Source organism: Rhinolophus sinicus, linkage group LG01 (assembly GCF_036562045.2).
Source record: "Rhinolophus sinicus isolate RSC01 linkage group LG01, ASM3656204v1, whole genome shotgun sequence".
Classification (NCBI taxonomy): domain Eukaryota; kingdom Metazoa; phylum Chordata; class Mammalia; order Chiroptera; family Rhinolophidae; genus Rhinolophus; species Rhinolophus sinicus.
This window is the reverse complement of record NC_133751.1, coordinates 161,783,697-161,807,759: the sequence shown is the minus strand read 5'-3', so window position 1 is coordinate 161,807,759 and position 24,063 is coordinate 161,783,697. Positions and strand designations below refer to the sequence as shown.

Below are 24,063 nucleotides of genomic sequence, written 5' to 3'. Positions count from 1 at the left end.
GTCAGTTGCAGAACACTCAAAGCCTATGAAGTTCTCCACCGACACAGCCAGAGAACCCCTTTTCTCCTACCCCTGGAGGAGGCCAGAGGTTTATTCTCTGGAAAAATGGGAGAAAGAACCCTGTGAGTGTCTGCATTAAAAACCCATAGCCCATAGCCTAGTCACCCAGAAGCTAGAAGTCCATAATCCACATACCCAGGGTTGTCAGATTTAGCAAACAGAAATACAAGAAGCCCAATTAAATTTGCATTTCAGATAAACAATGAATAATGTTTTAGTATAAACATATCTCCTGCAATGAGTTTGTGTGACACATACATACAACTCCTGCTTAGTCTTTTAATGTCTTGCTATTACACACAAACAGATACCTAGGATCACAGATCATTGATGAAACCCTCCCATATGAAACACAGAGGCCGAAACTAACAACAAAAAATGGAATCAGAGAAAACAGGGAGTGGCAGAAATCACAAAAACTATTGTTACTATCCTTAGGGAGTAAGATATTACATCCATGAAACAAGAACAGGATGCTTTAAAAAATAATAGGGACACCACAGGTGAAGAAAGAGCTTGTGTAATTTTAAAATATGGTGGCCAAACTAAAAAAAAAATCATATGAAAGCATTGAGAAATACAGTCAAAGGATAAGAAAGCAGCAATATTGAAAACACTGCTTTAATGTATAATACAGTTGACCCTTGAACAATGCAGGCTCGCACTGTGCAGTTCCCTCATACAGATTTTTTTCAATAAATACAGTCGGCCCTGTGTATTTGGGGTTTTCACATCCATGGATTCAACCAACCATGGATCGAAAACAGTATTTTCAGTCCTCTGTCGGGATTCCGCGGTGGCAGAGGGCTGACTGCATGCATTGTTCTACACCATTTCATATAAAGGACTTGAGCCTCCCTGGATTTTGGTATCTTCAGGGGTCCTGGAACCAATCCACCGCAGATACTGAGGGGTGGTGGAAGTTTTTGGATTCAAAAGTTATATGTGGGTTTTCGGCTACATGGGATGGATCCTTAACCTCCACATTACTCAAGGATCAACTGTATGTTTTTTAATGCTGTTTGATTTGTTAACTATGTGTGTATTACTTTGATAAGTACAAATTTTAATTAGTTTTAAAAACATATTTAAAAACTTAAAATCCCAGCTCTGCCATTACCTAGCTGTGTGTCATCAGACAAATCACTTACCTCTCTGAGCCCCTTTTCTTCATGTGTAAAATGGAGATTACAATACCTATGTTATTTGTCTTATAAACATCTTATATCTTGTAAATGTCTTGTATGTCTTAGAAATGGCTACATCTACATCCTCATTTGCTTTATAGCCTATTTATTTTGCATGTTTTGTGTCTCTCATGTTTGACTTAACTACCATGATCTTCCCTCTTTTTCTGAAGTGATCTTTCATTTGAGACTTATAGAAGCCTATATCCCTTTAATGTTTTTATTTCCTGTCTCTGACACTTGCAAGATTTGGTCAAATTTTCCTTAAAGTAGAAGCATTTTCCCAAGCCGACGTTTCCAAGTAACTTCTAAGGGAGAAAAAAATGTCACCAGTTGGAGTCCATTTATTAAGCCCTGTTAGGGATGTGACGAATGACTGAGTAACCGCTGGAATGCAGTCAAGGAAGTTGGTTGCTACTCGTTTTCTCATTACTCTGTTCTTATCTTAATGCTGCAGCCCCTGCTAATGTCTGCCGGCTCCCAAAGAACCTGGCTGGTTCTCTTTTTGTCAGCGTTATTGTTTTTTGAGGTTCTGAATAGCTGCTCATTCTCTAATCTAGACCTTCAGGAGGGTGATTCACTTGCCTGTCTGAAGTTGCATTAACGTGTTGCCATATTTTTAGCCAAAACAATCCCTAGGGTTAATGAGGGGGAAAGCAGCTAGTACAAACTGTCACCCAGATGCTTTTATTTCACAAATATACAGTGTGGAACTGGAAAGGATGTTAGAAATGATGTAATCTAAGTGACCTTTTTTTTTTGTAGATCACGTACTGAGCTTGAAAAGGTTAAATAGTGTAGTTTGGGTCACATATAATTAGTGGCTAAACTGGAACCCATACCTCTTTGGGGGGTTTTTCCATCATCATTGTATTCCCTCTCTAATGGAAAAATCAAGAAATAGTTGTCACTTGAATTGGGGCTAAATTACATGGCCATAGTGACCTTCCCAGGCATGCATGAATTGGTTTAATACGAGAACCAGCGTGAGTTCCCTGTGCCCTGTCCCGAAGCAGAGCTGAGACAAGGGCTTACCAGCGGTACGTTTGTCTTAGAAGTGACATCATGAATAGGAGACTGGGGACTGTAGGGGACTGGGACAGTGAAACTGCAAGTAGGAAAGCTATTGTAGGGACACAGTTCCTTGTTGGTCACCACTGTAGGCCACCAAGCTTGATTCTGCAGGGACTGTCTGAAGTCTTGTCTGCTGCACCTCAATGTTATACACCAGCCTCCATCTTCTATCAGCCAAAGTTATTCCATGGGGGTTAACCCCACACTTTCAGGACACGCACGCCTGAGGGCTGGGGATTCCTGCAGCATCCAGCCCCACACATGGAGTCAGAGCAGCACGAGCACAGAAAGTAAGCAAGGCACAGGGCCAGCAAGGCAGGAGCTGTGGCACTGGTTGAAGCAGCGCTGGTTGAAGAAGCGATGGCTGGAGAAACGCTGGCCAAGAGGAGGTGAGGCAGCTCCATACAACCACTGTCTACAAGTCTGGATTGGCATCAGTTCTTCTGCCCTGACTATTCAAATCAAAAGTCGTGATACAGCTGAGGTCCACCAAAGAGGCAGCTCACTGCTTCCCCCCCTGGAAAGGGCCGGAGCTGTCAAGAAGAGGGCGAGGCCTTTTAGAGAGGGGTCTATGACTCATTGTTCGGGGCAGGATCTCTTGCCATGCAAAAATGTAAGGTTCCTGGAAACATGGAACCCCTTTCAAAATAACCACAAAAAACATGTAACTAATTTCTAATGGCTTTAGGTGTCCCCAGGATTCTGTCGTATAAATGACAGATAAAAGCAGACTTCACAAGTTTAAAAAACAAAACAAAACATGTTGGTGTGAATTTCTAGGCTTCACGACCTAAGTCTGGGGATTAATTCTTCAGTCTGATTTTCCAACTCACTGAAAACATTTTTCAGTTTCTCCTGAGTGATTTTCTAAAAATGATTTCTGTGCCTATTCCCGAGTCCCTGCAGTGAATAAGGCTTTGATAATTAAATAGTAATTTCAGCATCTCAAGCAGGAATTAGATGCACCTTATCAGTCACCAGACATGTGACTTTGAGGGAGTCACTCAATCTCCCTTTGCCTCAGTTTCCTGGTCAGCAACATGGGGATAAACACATCACCCAAACCAATCCCTGAGGGTCGTCCTTGTGGTGACCAAAGGAGATTACCTATTTGAAAGACAATTTGGTAATTTAAATAATTAAAATTTAAATAATCTAAATAACTATAATTTAATAACATTAATCGTGTAAAATACCTTATAAATAAACGAATCATTTAGCCAGAACATTTTTTTAAATTTACAACATAAAAGATGAAGCGTGTTGGGGTGGGCAGAGAGAGAAATCCAAAATTATATGTTTTAAAATTTCAAACAGCAGGTGGCTGTTAGCTCAGTTGGTTAGCGCTAATAACACCAAGGTTGCCAGTTTGATCGCCACATGGGCCACCATGAGCTGCACCCTCCTTAAAAAATAATAATAATAATCAAATAGAAGTCACAAATGTCCTGTAATATTTATCTGCATATAAGTCAACAAAAATGACCTATGCAACTTGCACAGTTCACAATAAAAACAACTCCTACTATTTCCTGAGTGCTTACTTAGGAGCTTTATCGCTTTAAAGGACACCTTATCCCATTTAATACTAGGAGCAGTCTCATTAGAATAAATACTATGTTTGACCTCACATGCACATGAGGAAACAGGTTTGGAGAGATGCAATAGATTGCTCACAATGTGAAATGGTAAAGCTGAGAGCTGAGCCAAGTAGTTGGACTCCAAAACATCTTAACTATTCTGCCATGCTCTCTGCAGTCATGTAACTGTTACCATAAGACTACTAAAGGGGAAACTGAGGCCAATCCTGGGAACATTCATGCGTTCAGGGCAGCAGTAACTTGAGTATACCCCCGTCTGAGGCCAGTGCCAAGCACGCTAGGAAGCAAGCCAGAAACAATTCAACTAACTGCAGACTCTGCCAGCAGAATGGAGGGCTGGTGTGGAGGCCCCAGGTTAGAGCTGCTCAGGAACCTAACTGGTGTAGCAGAGACTGCAGTTAGAGGCTCCATACTTGCAGTTGGGCTAAGCTGGGGCATCAGAGATTGGCAGTTCTCTAGCTTACATACAGTGGTGGAGGATGTTGCTGTCAGGTAGCAGTTATAGTTTAGCATCCATCCCCAACAGGTTGTGATCACATAAGACTATCTCTTGTCTGCCAGGTGCCTGTTCCGTGCCCAGTGCTGTTGTAGGCACTGCGGTATCTCCCTGTATTGCCACTAGAATGAGAGCACCATAAATGCAGACATCTCACTCTTGGAGCCCCCAAACTTGGCGCACTGCCTGACATAACAAGTTCTTAAAAAATATTAACTTTTTTGATATTTACTTTTCAGATCAACCTATAAAATAGTTATTGTTATCCCCATCCTATAGATAAGGATACCTAGGCTTAGAGTGGGTAAGAATTTGCCCAAAGTCAAGTTTCTGTGCTCCTATCTCCATACCACCTTGCCTTAGACCACTGTTTAAACCAAGAGTTATCCAATAGTTCAGATTTTATAAATTCATTTATAAATGCCTTTTGGGTTGGTTTTTTAAATTAATCAGATTAATCTTCAAATTGAAAATTTTTCATTCCCTTTGTGCTCTACAAATATTCATCAGCAACTAGGAAAAATGCTCAGTCCAATGGTTTATTTGTCTTTCCAAAGGTATGCAGTAAGTGGTATTTCTCAAAAGCCTCTGATAATGACAGCAAAATGTACTAAATTATCTAGGATTGTTGGAGCCACAGTTTGACCTTCCTTTTAAAATTAGGTTAATATCTTGAACAATTTATTTAAAAAATACAAGAGGGTCTCAACAAATGTTTCTACTTCTATGCAGACAGGAATATATATTTATTCATCATTCAACAAATCTTTATTAAGTGTTTTCAACTTCCTCAGTTGCCTGCACTCAACTAACCACCATACTGGGAAAGAAGACAATAAATTATGGCATAGCAAGGTGTGATGCCTTACAGGGATTAACCCGTTGCTCTTTCCCAAACATTCTTATATTTTAACAACACCTGATCAATTAATCCATTGAAATTATTGTAATGTTAGAACAACAGGCCCTGGGGTAGGTTGATGAAAGAAATATTTTGGTACCTCTTGATGCATTTCAAAGCATTTTTACATCTATTCATCCTTGTAGCCCCATTCACATGATATTGCAACTGAATTTAAAAAATGAGACATTTATCCGCTAGCACCTTTTGATGCCTTCTTTATGTTAGGTTCTGTGCTAGTTGCTGGGGAGACAGAGGTAGGTTAACACTCAAAGTCAGTGGGGAAGAGAGAAGAACAGTAACACCATAACGTCACGAGTGCTGCGGCCAAAGTTAACGCAGGGGCTATAGGGGCACGTGCCATCTAGCAACACCCTAAACCACTTCTTGGCCTGGTGATTATGGTTTGACTGAATTGATGGTTAGGGCCTTGTGTTGTCTAATCTTCTGCCATTTTCAAACTTCAGAGTCATTCTAATCTTTCCATGTCCTGCATTTTCCCAATTTTATTCATGCTGTCAACCTCAGCCCAGCCTCACACAGGTCATTGTATTCGTAGCTGGCCCTTGTGTTATCAGTGTTGGTTTAAAGCAGGGAGATAATTCATTTTCCAAATTAAATATATAAATTTTTTTCCTTTAGTCTTAAGTACTGGAGTTAACATGTATATATTAATTTTCTATTCTTCTCTGGTGATTTTACACCCAAAGTGCAAAATCTCTCCAGAATCTTCATTTAACAATCAATTGCAGGTGTCTGATTGGCCTTTTACATGAGCTGTGAGAACACTGCAAGGACAAATCTGCTGCTCCCCTCTGCACCCACTCCCGCCCATCCACACACGCACTCCTGCCTCCTCTGCCTGATAATTCTAGAGTTGAAATTGTGGGAGAATCACAATCATGATTTGTTACCTCAGCAGCAAAACCTTCCTAACATTCATGGACTTTTAGTGGATTCAGAACAGTTAGATAAGTAGCTAGATAAAGAATATACATGCACACATATATATGCATAGATATATAAATTTACAAAAAATATTCCTGATTAAAATATACACAGGAATGGGGATTTCTTGCTTTACAAATAAAAGGTGACTTGCAGATAAATTACAAACCAGAAAGATTTGCAGTGTAGTGATGGGTGACTGGTACCAATCTTTAGAATTATTTTTGAGGGTAATTTTAGCAATTCTGTTCAAATGATGCTTTTGTAAAGACTGCTATTTTTCTGAGAGACTCATGTGTCAGGAGAGCGGGATAAAAGCCTAATAAAAACATATCTGATTATAAATAAGATTTTCCAGTAGGTTGCTTTTCACTAGCCGAGGTATTTGCCATTGTCCTTGAAAATCAAGGTTCCCAGTGATCTGCTTGAGAAGTTAATGATATACGTAGTTCCTCGTGACAGGGAGTCTGGATCCAGGGAGTATTACATAATTTTGTGGATTTTCAACTGTTCATTTTATCAGTCCCATAATTTTAAAAGAGCTCCTATCTTTAGCATATTCGCATATGCTCATGCTGTTGATCCTGTAATCCACATACGCGTACATATATAGAGGCTAAAAGGAGCAGCTGTGTGAACACATTCACTTCTCAAAAGCACAGTGATTTTCACATTGTTGTTTTGTTAATGATTATCACCAAGGAGGATGTCAGAAGTAAGCTACCTGGAGCTGTGAACCACCAACCTGGCCTGGGCCACCTGCAGCTCTTCTTTGGAGCATCCCCTGTTGATAATGGAAAGACCTGTCTGGTGCCTGCCATGGTACTCAGTACTGGGTGCTGCCTTGGTAGAGCAGCCTGCAATGCCATGGCAGCTCATGAAGGGGTTCAGCCTCTGCTGCCCATCTTCTCACCACACACAAGGCTAGCTGGCCTCCAAGGTTCGTGCTACACACGGTTTACAAAGATGGTCTCATGTGCTAAAACTGGTAGGCTGGGGACCTGAAGTCCACCTAGATCTTCCCATAACTCCCCTGGGACCCAGAGCAAATCAACTTCACCTTCCTTTACCTTCAGTTTCCTCACCTATAAACTGAGAGAATTACAGCAGATTTTTCTCAAGGGTCCCATCCCATATACCTTTAACAGTCTGTAATTATAATGAAAACTCAAGTTAAATATAGAAAAGAAATCATTCTACGACCCAGCAATTTCCTATATATATATATGGGAAATATGTATATATATATATATATATATATAGATAGAGAAAGAGAGAGAGAGAGAGAGAGAGAGAGAGAGAGAGACAAACAGGGACAGATAGGGACAGACAGAGACAGAGAGAAAGAAAAAAAACAGACAGGCAGAGATAGGAGACTCACAGAGACTCACAAATTCACAGAGACATATACAGAGATGTTGATAACAGCACTGTATATAATAGCAAAAAAAAATTTTGAAGTAATCTACATTTTCATCAGCAGGAAAAGGGTAAATCCCCATGGATATGCTAATACATGGACTACTATGCAGCAGTGACAAGGAATGGCCTAGTTCTATACATAGCCAGCTGGATGAATCTCATAAACACTGAGAAAAAGCAAATTGCCAAAGAATACAGTCACTATGATGATAACTTTTATAAAACATGCAGAGCAACATTATGCATAATCTGCCTAGTAAAATTACAAGGCTACATGTGAAGATGACTTATGCAAAATTTAGAAACTGACCATCTTGTTATGGGAGGGAGGCAGAATCAGCAGGGCAGAGACGCCAGGGGCCTCCATGGGACACGTAAAGCTTTTATTTCTAGGCTGGATGGTGAACAGAGAGATAGATTCTATATGTCCATTGTGCAATTTTATACCTTTAAAATATATTAAATAGGCATAATGAATTTGTTATGTGAACTTTGCACATCATCACTTCTAAAATCCTTTTGCAGCCTTATGAAAATGATTAACCCCATCTCTTGATCTTTCAAGACGTTAATTTCAGAAACTTAAAAAAAAAAATTAAATGTACTTTGGTTTAAACTTTAAAGCATCTATTTGGCATTTAAAATGACCAGCTATATTACCAGATGTGTGATGTACCATGGTTCCACCAGTGACTAGGCTTTTCCCGTGTTTATTTTCATACAACTATGGTGTGTAGGAAGTACTCTGTTACCTTCTGAGGTCACAGCCAAACTCCAGCATAAATAGAACCTATTATGAAATTGCATACTTTTGTTAGTAGAGGAAAAATAAAATTAGTATGCCACATTTTTCTGTGCCCTATGAAAAAATTCCTCCCACCTTCCTCTATCCACCATTCCCTCAGGAGAGTGGATATTCCCTCTGGTCCTGATACAATAAAATCTAGTTTTGTTATAACGTGAGATGAAGCCTATGACTGATTTGGGGTTCAATAGATTTAAGACTTTCATACCAGCAACTCTAGCTATTAAACTTTTCTGTCATTGGGGAATTTATTCTTATGGTGCTATTTGGTTCGCAGGTCATAGATTTGTTGTTGCTTTTTTAAAATTATTTTCTGCATCGTGTTAGCTACCTAGGTAATATGCCTCCACTTTGCATCAAAGATGTTATGTCTCATGTATCAAACATAATCGCAGCAGATATAACAATTATCAGTGGACGGAAGATCAGACATTGGATGGGAATGGTGTTTAAATTTCCCACAACTTTTAATGTTGTCCACTTGATTCAGGTTGCAATCTAGTATTCAGGAATCTGACAGTTGTTTTGTTTCATGTTGTTTTGTTTTTCAAAATAAGAATTTATTTTTCTCTTTTTCTAATATTTGTATTTTTCTTGGATAGATTTCATGTTCTTGTTGTTTTTCAAAATAAGAATTTTTCTCTTTTTCTAATATTTGTATTTTTCAATTACAATTGACATTCAATATTATTTTATATTAATATGGTGATGGAAAAGGAACTGACTGGGTGGTGAACATACAATGTGAGATATAGATAATATATGACAGAATTGTACACCTGAAGTCTATGTAACTTTACTAACAATTATCACCCCAATAAACTTTAATTTAAAAATATATATATATATATATATATATATATATATATATATAATTTTATATTAATTTTAGGTATACGGTATAGTGGTTAGACATTTATATAACTTACAAGTGATCACCCTGATAAATTTAGTACCCATCTGACACCATACATAGTTATTACAATATTATTGACTACCCTGTTTCCCCAAAAATAAGACCTAGCCAGACAATCAATTCTAATGAGTCTTTTGGAGCAAAAATTAATATAAGACCCGGTATTATATTATATTATATTATATAGTACACAGTCTTATATTATAGTAAAATAAGACCAGGTCTTATATTAATTTTTACTCCAAAAGATGCATTAGAGTTGATTATCCGATAGGTCTTATTTTCAAGGAAACACGGTATAGTCCCTATGTTGTACTTTACATCCCATGACTATTTTGTAACTCCCAATTTGTACTTCTCAATCCCTTCACCTTTTTTCACCCTCCCATCTGGCAACCATCAGTTTGTTCTCTGTATCTATGTGTCTGTTTCTGTTTTGCTTGTTTATTTGTTTTGTTCTTTAGATTCCACATTTAAGTGAGATCATATGGTATTTGTCTTTGTCTGACTTACTTCACTTAGCATAATACCTTCTAGGTCCATCCATGTTGTTGCAAATGGTAAGATTTCATTACTTTTTATGGCCAAGTAATATTCCACTGTGTATGTGTTGTTTTTCTTATCTTAATCTCTCCAAATAGCAACTTTGAAGATCCCAGAACAGTTAGAATCTAGGTGAAACCAGTGGTTGAAGAGTTTTTTTTTTTTTAATGAATAGCTTTATGAGAGAATCTTTTTCATTCATTCATCAATACAACAAATATTTATTAAGCTCCTACTACATGTCATCACTGTTTGTAGGCACTGTGGATCCAGGAGTGAACAAAAACTGTCCAGGCCCTTGTCCTCATGAAGCTTACATTCTAGTGATTTCTTAGAATAACTCACAGGATTGAAATGACATCCAGGTGCACGTGATAACAGGGATGATGACTGACAAGCTCTCTAAGAAAGCCTTCCGTGCTCTCCCATGATTTTCCAAATTAAGCTAAGTGCCTTTCTCCGTGCTCCCAGGACATCCAGGGTATACGTAGCTGCTTGGGGCAGCTGTTATTCCAACAGGTTCTTTGTGACCCAATTATTCCACAATTATTCAAAAGAAGACTGATATCCATTCAGGGAGAAGAGAGAAGTAGATGACATCTTCAATTTCCACGTAATACAATTAGTCCATTGTGTATTGTTGTTGGTAATAATATTACTGATAGTATTTACATATTAAAGATGACTGTTGGGTATGGAGTATCTACCAGCGCAAAACGCTTGATGGACCTCATCTCAAAGCTGGAGGTCCAAAGCTCAGCAATGTGGAATCACTTGCACAGGACCACACAGCTAATAAATGACAATCAGCATTAAGCCCAGGTCAGTGTGAGTCTGAGCTCTTTCATTCTATCACTTCCCTTTCTATTTCAGTTCATAGTCATGGTCGTGATATGGAAAAGGCCTGACTGTGGTCATAGAGAAGGGAGTGGACGATTGAAAAATACGATAAAGTTATAAGAAGAAAAGTTATGTATATACTTGTACACCCAAAGGGGAGAGGAGCTGCTAGGTCCTTCCATGTAACTGTGCCGTGCCACCTTTGCCAGTTGCTATGAGATTGTTGTAGAGATTATTCCATTCTGTCCTTTGACCTTGACCTGTACCACTTGAAGCAATAAATCCAGGGCCTGTCTTTGTGTCTCGAATAAGGAAGTGAGCCACATATCCTACTGACCTGCTCCCTTTGGTGTAGTAAATGGAGTTGAATCTGGTTGGATAACAAGAAGTCCATACAGCTGGTCAGCAGTGATGGGCAACCCAGACCAGGAGAGCCAGTTGCACTCAGCATTTTGTCCTTTGTTCTCCAAACTCCAATGAGTCAACACTAAGGATCTAAGATCGTACTCTGATTTCCACCATAAATGATATGGTAGTATTTTCCAAAGGTTATTCCTTAAAATATCAGTATGTACTATGGAATGCTGTGCTTTAAGGTTAAATAAGCCTTTTCTATCTCAGTATTTCTCAGAGCCCTCAAAAGGCTAATATGGCCTGGAAACTCGGAGAGAGAAAGATTACAGGCAGCATTTCACAAACCCACTTGACCAGGAAATCCCTTTATATGGAATACCTCCTAAGACTAGCATTTTGTGGGATGCACTTTGGGAAACAGTGTGTCAGGATCCTTTAAATAATCTCTCACTAGGAAGTGCCAAGATGGGAAATGATTCTTAAAAAATCAAAATAGTGATGTTTCTTTTTTCCTTTCTCACTATAATAATGAAAAGTCATATAACTAGATTTAAAAAGAGTTTTGAAAATAGATGTAGATCACCCTTATTTTTACAACTTGAGGATATTCCCTCCTCTTTTCCATATCTATACATCTCCAAATGTGTATCCGTACATGTGCGTAGCCAGCATTTACAATGTGCAGACACTATACGAAATGCTTGGCATATGTCATCTCATTTTATCCTCACAATAACTGTGAGTTAGCACATCTAGTCTTCATGTTAGAGGCTAGGAAATGAGGCTCAGAGGTTTTAAGTGACTTTCCAAGGTTGCAGAACAAGTAGGTGACTGACCTATTGTTTAAGCAGTTATTTTTTCCTTCATAGCTCATATATTTAAGCACTGAAATACTGAAATAGTTATTTTAGTTATTTTCTTAACTAGAAAAAAGTATTTGTCCTGAATTTACTGCCAGGGAGTTTACCTTATCTTGGATTATCCTACAGTTCAGTTCTATGTTGAATGACAAAAGAACATTCCAGAATTGTGCCTACTTTTTATTTGTCCTTGCTTTTCTTCTCTGATTTTCAGTAAGTGCCAAAGGGCTTCACAGCAAGTAATCCTAAATGCAGGACCACATTGTTTTCTGTTTTATGTCTCAATAATCTCTGTTGTAAATACATTCAGAAATGATTGTGGCTTTTTCTTGAAGCTTCAACATTTTTTTTTTAAGTGATTTATTTTGATAGTGCTTTACCTCATGATTTCATATATTAAGTTACGTGGTTCAGGTGGTCTTATATTTTCCCGTAAATGTATTTATGTCACCCTGCAGACTGAGAAATTTCATTCCAGGTGTTTTTTTCTTTCTTTCTTCATTTGATTTCGTGCAGGAGGAGAACTGAATTCTTTGAACTTGTCAGTAAAGGAGAATGTGATTGGAACCTCAAAAATCATCGTGATATATTTCGGTAAGAAAAAGTTCTTGTTAATGTGTTTCTTCCTTATTTAAAGATTTAGCCATGCTTTTCTGACAGTGCTAAGAGCACGGAAGTGATTTTTAAAGTAACAAATCTTAGCTTACATTCAAAGTTAGAGATTAGTTGAATAATTAGAGAAAAGATAGAGACTGTCTTTTTGTCTTCTAATTTATTATATTTTTGCCTCCTTTCCATAAATTTGCATTTAAAATTAGAAAATGATATTCAAATCAGTTCAGTTTCAGCAAGCCATGACGTCCTCTTTTTCCAGAGAAGGCAGCATGCAAGTTGGTGGAGAGAGGGGATTTTTGAACCTCAGAATACAAAGTTACAGAGAATAAAGGAAAGTGGAGAGTTAACTTTTGTTTTTCTTTACAGACAACAGGTATTATAGATAGAAAACCAACGGGAACACCTTTGGTGGTGGAAATAAGGAGTCTGTTCTAGGCTTTTCCCAGGAGTTCCTCCCAATTGTTTAGAAAAGACAGCAGCAAACCATCATTTTTATTTGTCCCATTTTAACCCCCACTTACAGCTGGTCCAGCTGCTGAGGCACTGTTCCTCTTTCTGTGATGCACTGGCTTTCCACTGTCCCCTCCTCACACATCCTCAGACCTTTTGCTGTCTTATTTCTGTTCAAAGCTGTTAAGTATTCCTAGGAAAGCTCGTGAGGCCAGGATTCTGGGCTCCCTGTGTCTGCCCCACAGCCAGACAGCCACTGGAATCACCCCGAGAGGGATCCCTGTCACAGTTCCCATCTCCCATGTTTGCTCTACGGTGTGTAACCTCTGCCACCAGCTTCAGAACTCAGAGCTCTGCCTGCCCCTTCCTTGTGCACCTGACCTCTCTTCATACTCTCACCAGAGGACCCCCTTTTTCTCCCCTTTCTGCATTAATATTTCTCTGTGTTATCTTTGCAGACCTTTTTCTTTGTCCTTTCCTGAGGGTGAGAGGGAACCTTCCCTTCCTCAAGACCAGTACCTCCACCTGTGTCCTAATTCCATTCCCTCCATCTCACCCACCCCCCACCCCCAAACTCACTGTATCAGTTGTACTCCTTTGGCTTGTATTTTAAAAATCTGGGTTTGTTTATTTGTTTTCATTATGACCTCTCTAGGCCCAAATATATGCTTCTATCTCCTTAGCCAAAAAAAATCGTCTCTAAAATCTGCCTTCTTCTCAAGGTCCATTCTTAGTTCTCTCCTTCCCTTCAATTCCACGCTTCACTCTCACTCCTCCTAACGTCTTGCAAGGCAATTATTTAAAAATAATTTTTAGTACCGCAAGTAATTATAAGAATATATTTTTCTGTAACAAATTGAAACATTGCAGATAAAGCCCCCACTCTCCTTTGAGCTTTCCTCCCAGTTCCCGTACTGCTGCACAGCTATGCTCTGTTATCAGTCAGCTGCATCTTTCCAGATCATTTCCAAAGCATGTACATCCATGTACACCCACAGGAAAACTACCATCTAGTGTGAATTTGTCTTAACATGTAATATTATATATTTACATATCAATCTGAACTTGCTGTTTGCTCAACTATATGCCTTGCAATTGTTTCCATGTCCATAACGCATCATCTTTTATCGTTGCATAGTATTCCAAAGTATAGATTCACCACAGAGTAGTTAGTCATTCCTCCATGGGGGTAGTTAGTCTGTGAAATGTGATTTCTACTCCTTTTGAAAGTCACTGGTCACCTCCCAAGGATCTAGCTTCTTTGATCTCTTCACAAACCTCTAATTGCGTTGGCTGTTCCTTTCTTAAAACCCTCTCCTGCCTTGGATTCTGCAAAGCCATGCTCTTCTGGATATCCTACTTTCTTTCTGACTCTGCCGTCTCCTCTTCGTCCCTGCCCAGCCCTTGCTCCTCCCCACTATGCCCGAAATGTAGCCCCATGGACCTGTTTTTTGATATTGTTCTCTTGTTGCTCAGCATCCTCATGGTTTCAGCTGCCATCTCTTCTCAAATGTCTCCCACCACTTGGGCCTGGCCTCTTCTAAACAAAACTCCTAAAATGCCAGTGCTTATTCTACATCTCCACCTAGATGTTTTCCTGCAGAGGTTTTCAAACATTTTTGGCAGGGACCCCATATGTTAAAAAAAAATCTTATTTGGAAGCACAGTATGTAAAATAGAGGCGCTCCAGGAGCTCTCCACGTCCCCCCAGCTCTGCCCGCCCTCCCGGTTCCATGGTTAGGCTCTGACCATGCGCACCAGCTAGGGGGCTCTGAGGGAGCTCTGTCTTCGAGAATTTTAAAATAGTAATGAAACCAACTAAAAGTCTGTCTGGTTTTTGTCATTACTGTGTGTCTACAATCTAAACAATGTCGATGATGAGATACTCTTCCCTGAGAAAAATCTTTTTGTTGGTATACATTGTAAAGAATTGCTGAGGTTACTGTTGAGTACCCAAATAATTGATATGAAAGCTTCAAATTAGCATGTTATTACTTATCCTTTAATTGTACATGTACTGGACACGTAAGCTAATTCCAAGGACGCCCAGTTATACAGTTAGCCCCTGGCACAGGTGGACGCAGTTCACACTTTCAAAAGTAAGTTCCTAATGGTTCAGAACCTTTTGCACTGGCTCCGGGTGTAGTTTGGAGTGTGTTCAGAGTAAGCAATGATAACACAGTGATGGTAAGAATGAAGAAACATAACTCAAGTTACTTCTATTCTGTCATTTATGTGACCATTCGGGGGTTTTATTTGTGTTTGAAATTTAAAACAGTGAAACAGTGCAAAATGCGAGGTGTGATATTTTGTTCAATAAATGCAAAATTCAGTTCATACAGGAAATCTTTTACTGATTTGGACTATATCTTTAAAATTAAGTTTATTCCTTTTAAGTTGCTAATTGTTTTAAAACTAGAGAACAAACCAAGAAAATAACCATTATCACAACATTTTTATTCAGCTACTTTTGGCATATAGAGGAGAGACATGACAAAACTGACCTGCTGTGGTACCAGGTTCTCTATGTACAGCACCGTCCTTTACCCACCCACGCGGACAGAGGGAGTGTGCCCTCCTCATTCCGCATCAGTCATTCATTCCATTGCACCACTTAACTGTAAATTGGACTAGAATTACGTGGACCTCGAGACTAAAACAGTTGGTAAAACTCCCTCCCTGCTGCTCTCTTCCTCTAGAAAAGACCTTGCACTTCTTGCAGAGACTTGATCTAAAAAATAAGATGAAGATGTTTATTTGCCTCCTTCAGTTCTTTCTGTGTAATCCCCACCCTGACCTCACCTTTCCATTCTTCCTGCCTCGTTTCAGGCCCTTGTCAATGAAGGATTTCCAACTGGTCTCCCTGCTTCCGTTCTTTCCTTCTTCAGACTAGTTTCACACCTACCACCTAAAGTTCTCTCCTTAAAGGTGTAGCCACCTGAGCTCCAGCCCCCACCCACCCAGTTCCCAACCTTAATGAATTCCCAGTGCCAATCTGATAAAGGTTTCAGACACTCCACCATCCTCCCTCCCAGCCTTTTCCTGTCTTCCTTCTCTATAAAGACGTTCTGCTCCACTGTAAAATATTCACTGAAAGTAGAGACTCTTCTGTCAGACTTTATGGATTCCAGTCCTCTCTTTGATACTTCCTAGCTGTGTAACCTCGGGCAATCAACCTAACCTCTCTGATCAAGGAACGCAAAGCACTATTTATTTTATAAGATGGAGATGATATTCCTGCCTCATATGGAGACTATGTAAATCACCCTGTAGTACCTGCTCAATAAATGGTAGCTGTAGAATTATCATCATCTGAGCACCTAGCAGATCAATAAACTTATTGATTCACTGATTAATGGTGATATGAATATGAATTTGAAAAGTAAGCTTCAAATTATCAAGTAAATGGAGCCTAAGTAATTATCCAAACTACAATACAAGTAGGCAACCTCACAGAGATTACTTCCTGTCCAGGAGGGAGACTGCAAAGTCCAGTGCTTTTCCTGCAGTCTTGTCCCACTCTGGTATCAGCAGAACCTAAGATGAGAAGCATCGGAGTGTAGCAAGAGGGAGTCCGGTAGCTTTGTGAGAAGCACAGAATCCTGAATCCTTTCCTCGCTTTGGGACAGTGACTTACCCTCTCCATGTTTCCATTTACCTCTCTGTAAAATAGGAATCAGAGCACCCACCTCCAAAGCTTATGATGAGGATTCATTTAGTTAGGAATGAGTGGTTAGTTGGAAGCACCTAGCACAGAGGCAGGCACTGTGCACTGCAGAAGTACTTGTTACAGAAGATGGAATATGAAGACTAGACAGATGTGTCTCTCTTCATAGCGCTTACCAAGCCCCAGTGTGTGGGGGCTTCCGTGAGAGGGCGGCCGATGCTGGTATGCCTGGTGGTGCTCTGAATGACCTCTTGTTACCTGCCGCTCTGCCTCGCTCCCTGGAGGGGTCTCTGGGGAAAGTTACACAAACCCCACTGCCATCTAGGCATGCTCTGCCATCTGGGAAGCAGACATGTTTCCAAGGCAGTGGAATGTGGTGGGGTATGAAATGTGAACACCTGACATCAGGGCAGCCCTTGACCTTTAACAACACACCCTTTCTTCCTGCAGGAGTTAGCCAAGATGTGGTTTCCCAGCTTAGATCTGGCACTACTTTTCATCACCAATTGCTGCGTTCACAAAAAAAGCAAATTTGGGACAAAGAGTGTGTCTTATTTTTCCTCTTCCTACTACATCAAATTATAAGCACCAGAGCTCTGTACATTTTGAATGTTCCCTCTGTTTCTGTGTCCCCAGTTCAGTGTGGATTCTGGTTAAACCCAATAGAAATCCGCCCCTCAGAAATCTGATTCAGATCTTTCCTGCGGTTTCTTGTGTGCTCCAATTAAGGGAAGCTGTAGCTGAATATGTTTCTTCATAATGCTTATAAACCATGGTTGTCGCCAGGTAGTAAACTGGAGTGAAACAGTGTGGCTCTCCCCCGTGAATCCACGGAGCAGAGGAAAAAGCAGCAGCTAACATGGCGTGTGCCTTGCCTCCTGGGTGTAGATTTTCTTCCATTCCTATCAATGAATGGTAAGCTGGTAAATAGATTCATCAGCCATGTTTATACTATTATATACTGATTTCCTCGCTGATAGTTAAAATAAAAAGCAATGTGCGTTACAAATTATTGTAGGCAGAGCTTGCTTAGCTCAGATATAGAGAATGCCGGGCTTTTCTTTCCCTGATCTGCCGCAGACAAAACAAAAGGGCCACCTGGGGTGTGTGCCAGCTTTGTCTTCCCTAAGCAGTGTGGCCACAGGATGGAGATGCCAAACCTGGGGACCATAAACAGTGCTACCCTTGTTGAGGAAAAGAAGATGTGAGCTGGCTTTCACCACATTTTGTTTATTTATGTATCTAGGACGGGTTTGTTTAAGAAGGCAACAAAAGATTATTCAGGCTGTTTTGTTTGGTTCTGTTTTTCAGATCAATGTTAATGACAGCCTGTGACCTTGGAGCCGTGACCAAACCGTGGGAGATCTCAAGACAGGCAAGTGGTGATTAATGGCAGGGCTCAGCAGAAGAAGGATTGGGGGCGACTATATTCCCAGAGTCCCCACTATCAGGCACTGAAACCCAGTCAATTTGCATCAGTATTAACATGGTGTAAAAAGTAGCAGGAGGCTTAGTTAGGCTCTGCACGGCTTATTGCACAGACTCTCTTTATTGGACTTCCACTCACTAATAATATTTCTGACTCCGTAAGATTTTTTTTTTTAACACACTAAACCCAAATAACACTATAACCATTTCTTAAGGCCAGAGTTTCAAAAAATAGTGTTTTTGAATATAGGTAATCATGTTTTAGCACAAGGTTTGGTTTTTTTACGTCTGGAAAAAAAAACACAAGGAGGTAAAAAGGAAATTCTGTTTTTCCCTTTAAAGACTGTTTAGAGATCACAGGGTTCTCTGGCCAAACTGTGCAGTATCCAAATTAATCTGTACCCAGAAGTCATGCCTTTACCTTCTATCTGGTTTCACTGCCAAAAAGTGTTAGTTCTGAATCAAGAATAGTTTCCAAGCTGTAACTACAGAATTTGAGATCCTTGATTACTGACAGTATTTGAAGTTAATGTCTCTTTAAGTTTTATGTGGCACCTACTGCGTGGGCTGTGGGGTCTAAAATAGGAACTTGGTATCTTAAGACTTGACATTTTAGGGCAGTAAGCTACATTCGTATGATAATGCCTCGCTAATATTATTGGTTGAAGAAGTAAATAATATTAAATGACTGCTTTATCTGTATTATATCATTTAAATTCTCAGAACCCTCTTTGAGGTGGGTGTAGTTACTGTAGGTTGCTGAAGAATGGCAGCCCAGGGATATCAGGTCCTGATCCCTGGAACTGTAAACATTGCCTTAGAAGGAAAAGGGGTCTTTGCAGATGTGAGGAAAAACTATCACTGTCATTATCATCATCATCATCGTCATTGTTATCCTGGATTATCCAGGGGAGCCCTAAATCCTAGCAGAAGTGTTGTTATAAGAGAGGCACAGGGAGATGACACGTTCAGAGGAGGAGAAAGCAAAGTGACACAGCCGCTGACACTGATGCCGCCAGAGCAAGGGGATGCTGACGGCCACCAGCAACTGGAAGAGACAAAGGATGGAGTGGCCCCCAGAGCCTTCCCGGAGGGTGGCCCTGCCAGCACCTTGATTTCTGTCCAGTGAACTGACATTAAATTCCTGGCCTCCAGGACTGTGAGAGCAATTCCTGTTGCTTTAAGCAACCAAGTTTGCGGTCATTTACGGCAGCCCCAGGAAACACATACAGTGATTATCCCTGTTTCACAAATGGGAAAAATGAGGCTTAGAAAGGATAATCGCCTGAGGTCATAGAGCTAGTAAGTGGTGGAGCTAGGGATTTAAATTCTAGCAGAGTAGGCTCCCAAGCCTTCATTCTTCTCAGGGCTTTATGCTTTCTTACACAGGATGCATCAGTCAGCGGTTTTAAGGGATGCAAGTATACCAGCAGAATAGGTGAGGTTGTCACTAAACCCAGAATCTCAGTGGCTTAAACCAACAAATGTCTCCCGAATGTATTCATCCCGGGTGGGCACCTCTCTGTCCTCATTCTGGACTGGGGTTGAAGGAGCAGCCCCATCTGGATCATTCCAGCAGAGGTCCTGGAAGGTCTAGCCCTGACAATTAAATGCCTCCCTCCCAACCATTCGTTGGCAAGAACTTGTCCCAAACCCCCGCCCAGCCAGGAAATATAATCCTTCCATGTGCCCAGAAAGTAGAAAGCCAGAAATAATTGATGAAAACATGACTACCAAAATTTGCCCTTTTAATCACCGAAAACATGACTCACATTCCTTCCCGCCGGCAAAATGTGCTCATCCTCTCCCCAAGGGAGATGACCCAAATGTCCCCTAAGTCGTGGCCTCAGGCTCGAAGTCCAGGATCTCTGGGTGATATGTGCTGGTCTCTACATGAGGCCAGGATGCACATTAAAAACTACACACACCCAAAATATAGCATCTAGCATACACCCAAACCGCAAAATACTCATTTTAATACTCCATTCAGAAAGGGAAGAGATGGCAACACTTGGCAGTTAGGGATCCACAGCAATTCCAGAATCCCACTGGGCATTTACTGTGAGAGGCCCTGATTCTCTGGGAGATGCCCCCAAATTCATTATTTTCTGTGGTCTTTAGATCCACACTGGGAACTTACTCCTTTTCCATTATTCTCTTTGCCTACATCCGAAGGCCAAGCAGCTTTCTCAGCCTGCTTCCCACCTAAAGAAAGTTAAGGGCTCAAGGCTTCTTTTAAGTTTCATGTAGCCACAGACTTGTGGTTAATTTTGGTACCAAAAGTCTCTTAAACATCTGGTCAACTTCTATGTCTTTGATTCTAGTTATTTCCATTTGTCAATAAACACAACCACAGCTCTAGTGTATACAAACTGTTTAGATCTGCTGTATTTCTTTGCTTTCTAATACTCGGGAACAAAGAAATATACATACATACATCTTTCACGCTCTCTCATTCCTAGTCCTTTGAACCTAAGAGGTGCCAGTGAGAGACCATGCAGTTAAATCATTTCTCTGGGCCATTTTGTCCACTTGAAAGAGTGTTGTGTGTGCCAGCTGATTCATTCAGAGTTTTTAACTATGGATGTACCGGCCATACCTTCCATTTGATTCTTGTTGTGAGGCTGTCTTGATCAGCCTTTGTCATTCAAAACTTATCTCAATTTTTATTTTTACAGTATGGGGTTAAGAATCAGCTTCATCTTTTCTCTCTTCAAGACCCTGAATCTGACTTTATTCCCTTTCATTCCTGGTTATAAACCTGCCAATCCTTTTCTGAGCTCACTTCTTATAACACCTAGCAAAACACAGTCACAGAGACCATCACACGCTACTAACGTTTTGTTTTCCAGTCTCTCCCTCTAAGGCTGTAAGTTCATTATCTGCTTTATCTCAATGAGAATTGTACAGAATATTTTGCCGCTATGTAAGATGGGTCATCACCCTTATAGCCTCTAACAACCACTTCCTCACTAGTTATAGCTGGCCTCCAAGCTACTACCACATATTTTAGGGCCTTTTCCTTTCTTTCTATGTTTTTCTTCCCTTCCCCTCCGCTTTCTTTCTAATGGCAGCACCTCACTTTCATACCAATTTTTGTGTTAACCAAAGCTAGGCTCAGCTTTGCTGCAATAACAGATACATTCTCAAATTTCAGTTCCTTAACACAAATAAAAGTATATTCTTGTTCACATCCCAGACCAGTGCAGATTGGACAGTTCTTATAGGACTGTCCTTCAATAAATCGCTCTCTTCCAGTTGAGCTTTGGTCTTTATTTTAGTGTGACGTATTTGAAGTTACCCATAGCAGGGTAACGGTGAAGAATCTGTGTGGCCGAGTAGCTGATTTTTACATCTCTGCCCACCATTCACTTCCCTGGTGTGGAACAGCCTCCCTTGCAGTAAAGTCTGAGAGTAAACTGCAGAGAAGAGGTAGGTGGCTCTTCCAGCTATTGGGGAAACGTGTAGGACTGTGGGTGGCCACTAAGGCAAGGAGGGGAGGGGAGTGGGGTGGTGAATAAGAGAGAGTGAGGGGGGCCTGGGGAAAAAACAGGGAAGATGAGAAAGGGCGTGGAATGAGGTAAGATGTGCCAAGGCCTTCAGTGAAATACACGTCAAGAACTAAAGGGCCAGCAGCCAATTTGGGCGCAGGAAAGTGACAGGACAAAGTACTTGGAAGGAAAAACGTTTCTGCATTGATGTTTTAAACCAAAGAGGCTGATGGCCACCACTTGTAGGTGGTCACCTGTCTTCTTGGTCACTGATATAAGTATTATTGTTGTTGTTATTATTATTATTATTATTATTATTATTATTATTATTATTTGGGATGCAAACCTCTGCTGTTAAGTGCAGAAACTCAAGAGATCAAGAAAATAAAACACCAACCCATATTTTCCCAAATGCTTCCATTAGAAATCTTGTCGCAGCTCTCAACTGGACATCTCATTTGTGTTTGTCTCCAAGTTGAACAGGTTCAGGTATTTTCAAGAACATAATCACTTCTATAATTTTAGGAAACATTTGACAAAAGCAATGGAAACTTCTTATAAAAATATAAATATATTTCTAATTTCTTGGACATTGACTTCTTAAATTCCCTTTCAAAACGTTTTTTTCACTGGAGTCTGCCCCACGTTTCCTTCCTCACAAACAGGATTCTAAGCGTGTGGTTTCCCCACTGATCCCCGAAGGCCTGATTAGCATCTCAATTTCCTTCTTTAATAAAAAATTCAATCCGGAGCCACTTAGTGTTCCCGATTGGGTTTTTAAGTACAAACAAAACAGTGGTACAAGTTGAGCTGTGAAAGAAGCATAGTGGAGATACCAGGGACCACTTTAGAAAGATCAAGGACAGGATTTTGTTTTCATTTCTTGGCTTTCCAGGAGCTACAGACCTTGTAGGACTCCCACCTTTGGGGTGACCTGATTGCAAGTTTCTATTCTTTAGTGGCAAAGGACCCACCTCAAAGCAATCTGTGGGAGAGATCTGGAAACTGAATAAATAAGGCCAGGCCCTTAGGGGACCAGCCCTTCTTTTAAAAGGCCAGAGACGGGAAGAAGGAGGCCTGGCGAGCTAAAGGGAAAGGCAGTGGTGGAGACTAGAGAGGAGAAAAGTGAACCAACTCTTAGAGAACACACAGGAGATCTCCAAGATTTCTGATGAAAAGGCATTTGGGAAAACAGATGCTTTGTGTTTTATTTCCTTGAACTCTTTATTTCCTTGAGTTTCTGCCCTCATCAGCAGAGGTTTACCTCCTAAAAACAAAATAATACTTACAGCAGTGACCAAGAAGACAGAAACCCCCTACAAGGGGCCATTGGCCTCTGTGGTCTAAAATATCAGCACCGAAACTTTTTCCTTTCTAAGTACTTTGTCCTGTGTCAGTTCGAGCTAGTTTTATGTTGTTGAATTTTTTTTAGATGTTTAAAATCCAAACTGACTAGATATTCTATTTCTTTATAAATGACTTTATACTTGCTACTTTCAAATTTGTGTGTGTCTGTATGTGTGTGTGATGTTTTTACGTTTTATCAATTTATGGTTGACGAAAAAGCTCTTGAAAGATACGCTTAGGTAAATTATCTTGATTCTGTGCACTTAATCAAAATTAAATCATTCTAGTCTTTGCCAGGCCTAAGAACCTCATCTTTGTAAGAGCCTGAAATAGGGGGGAATTAGTCTGGGGATCCAGATCATCTTGCCATGAAGTTGTCTAGGATTTTTTTCCTGCTCGCTACTATTTAGTAAATCTGGCTAGTTCATCTCAGACATTTCCTAGAGGCACTCCACAGTGTTGTTGGATATACCTGCTCGACACTTATCTGTTATATCCATTTGCTTCCCATAAAGCTGTCCTTAGAGACAGAGGGCTTGGAAAAGAAACAAGTCTCTTTAGGCTGACCATGAACAATAGCTTCTCATCAGCCACACTAATGGGTGAAAAGTGGAAAAATACAGGTCCGTACTTTGGAAAAATATCTATGTGTTAGGGTAGAATAGCCATCCCATTGTGCTTGTACCAACTAGAACCTACCATGCGTGAGTGCTTTGCGTACATAGATTCAGACAGACTGAAGAGCAGATCATGTTCTTTGAACTATATGGTGACATATTGTAAAAGTCTGCTAGACACAGTGAATCTGCCCCTTGTCTGATTGCTCCCCACGGAAGCCGAGCTGTGCCCTGGGGGTACCCTGTCCAGAGTGCACACAGATGTCCTTAGGGTGAGATGGTTCAGGAGTTTTTGTGAGGGCAAGATTAAACCAGGTTAAGATAAGAGTATGCAGCAGTGTAACAAATCTACATAGAAACAACCAAAAGTGGGCTAAATTATTATTACGAATATACTACAATAACATAAACTACTGTTAGGTTAGTCTTTGCTTCATTTTT

The 24,063-nt window shown here is 40.3% G+C and overlaps 1 protein-coding gene across 3 annotated transcripts in view; it reads left to right on the top strand.

The window, feature by feature from the left end:
• Nucleotides 1–24,063, top strand: part of PDE11A (phosphodiesterase 11A) — a 324,817-nt gene that overhangs the window by 263,035 nt on the left and 37,719 nt on the right. For all 3 annotated transcript variants that reach the window (XM_019739325.2, XM_019739326.2, XM_074338486.1), the window contains 2 exons: nucleotides 12,524–12,601; nucleotides 18,051–18,114. In XM_019739325.2, the coding sequence (XP_019594884.2) occupies nucleotides 12,524–12,601; nucleotides 18,051–18,114 (142 nt within the window). The remainder of the gene's footprint in view (nucleotides 1–12,523; nucleotides 12,602–18,050; nucleotides 18,115–24,063) is intronic.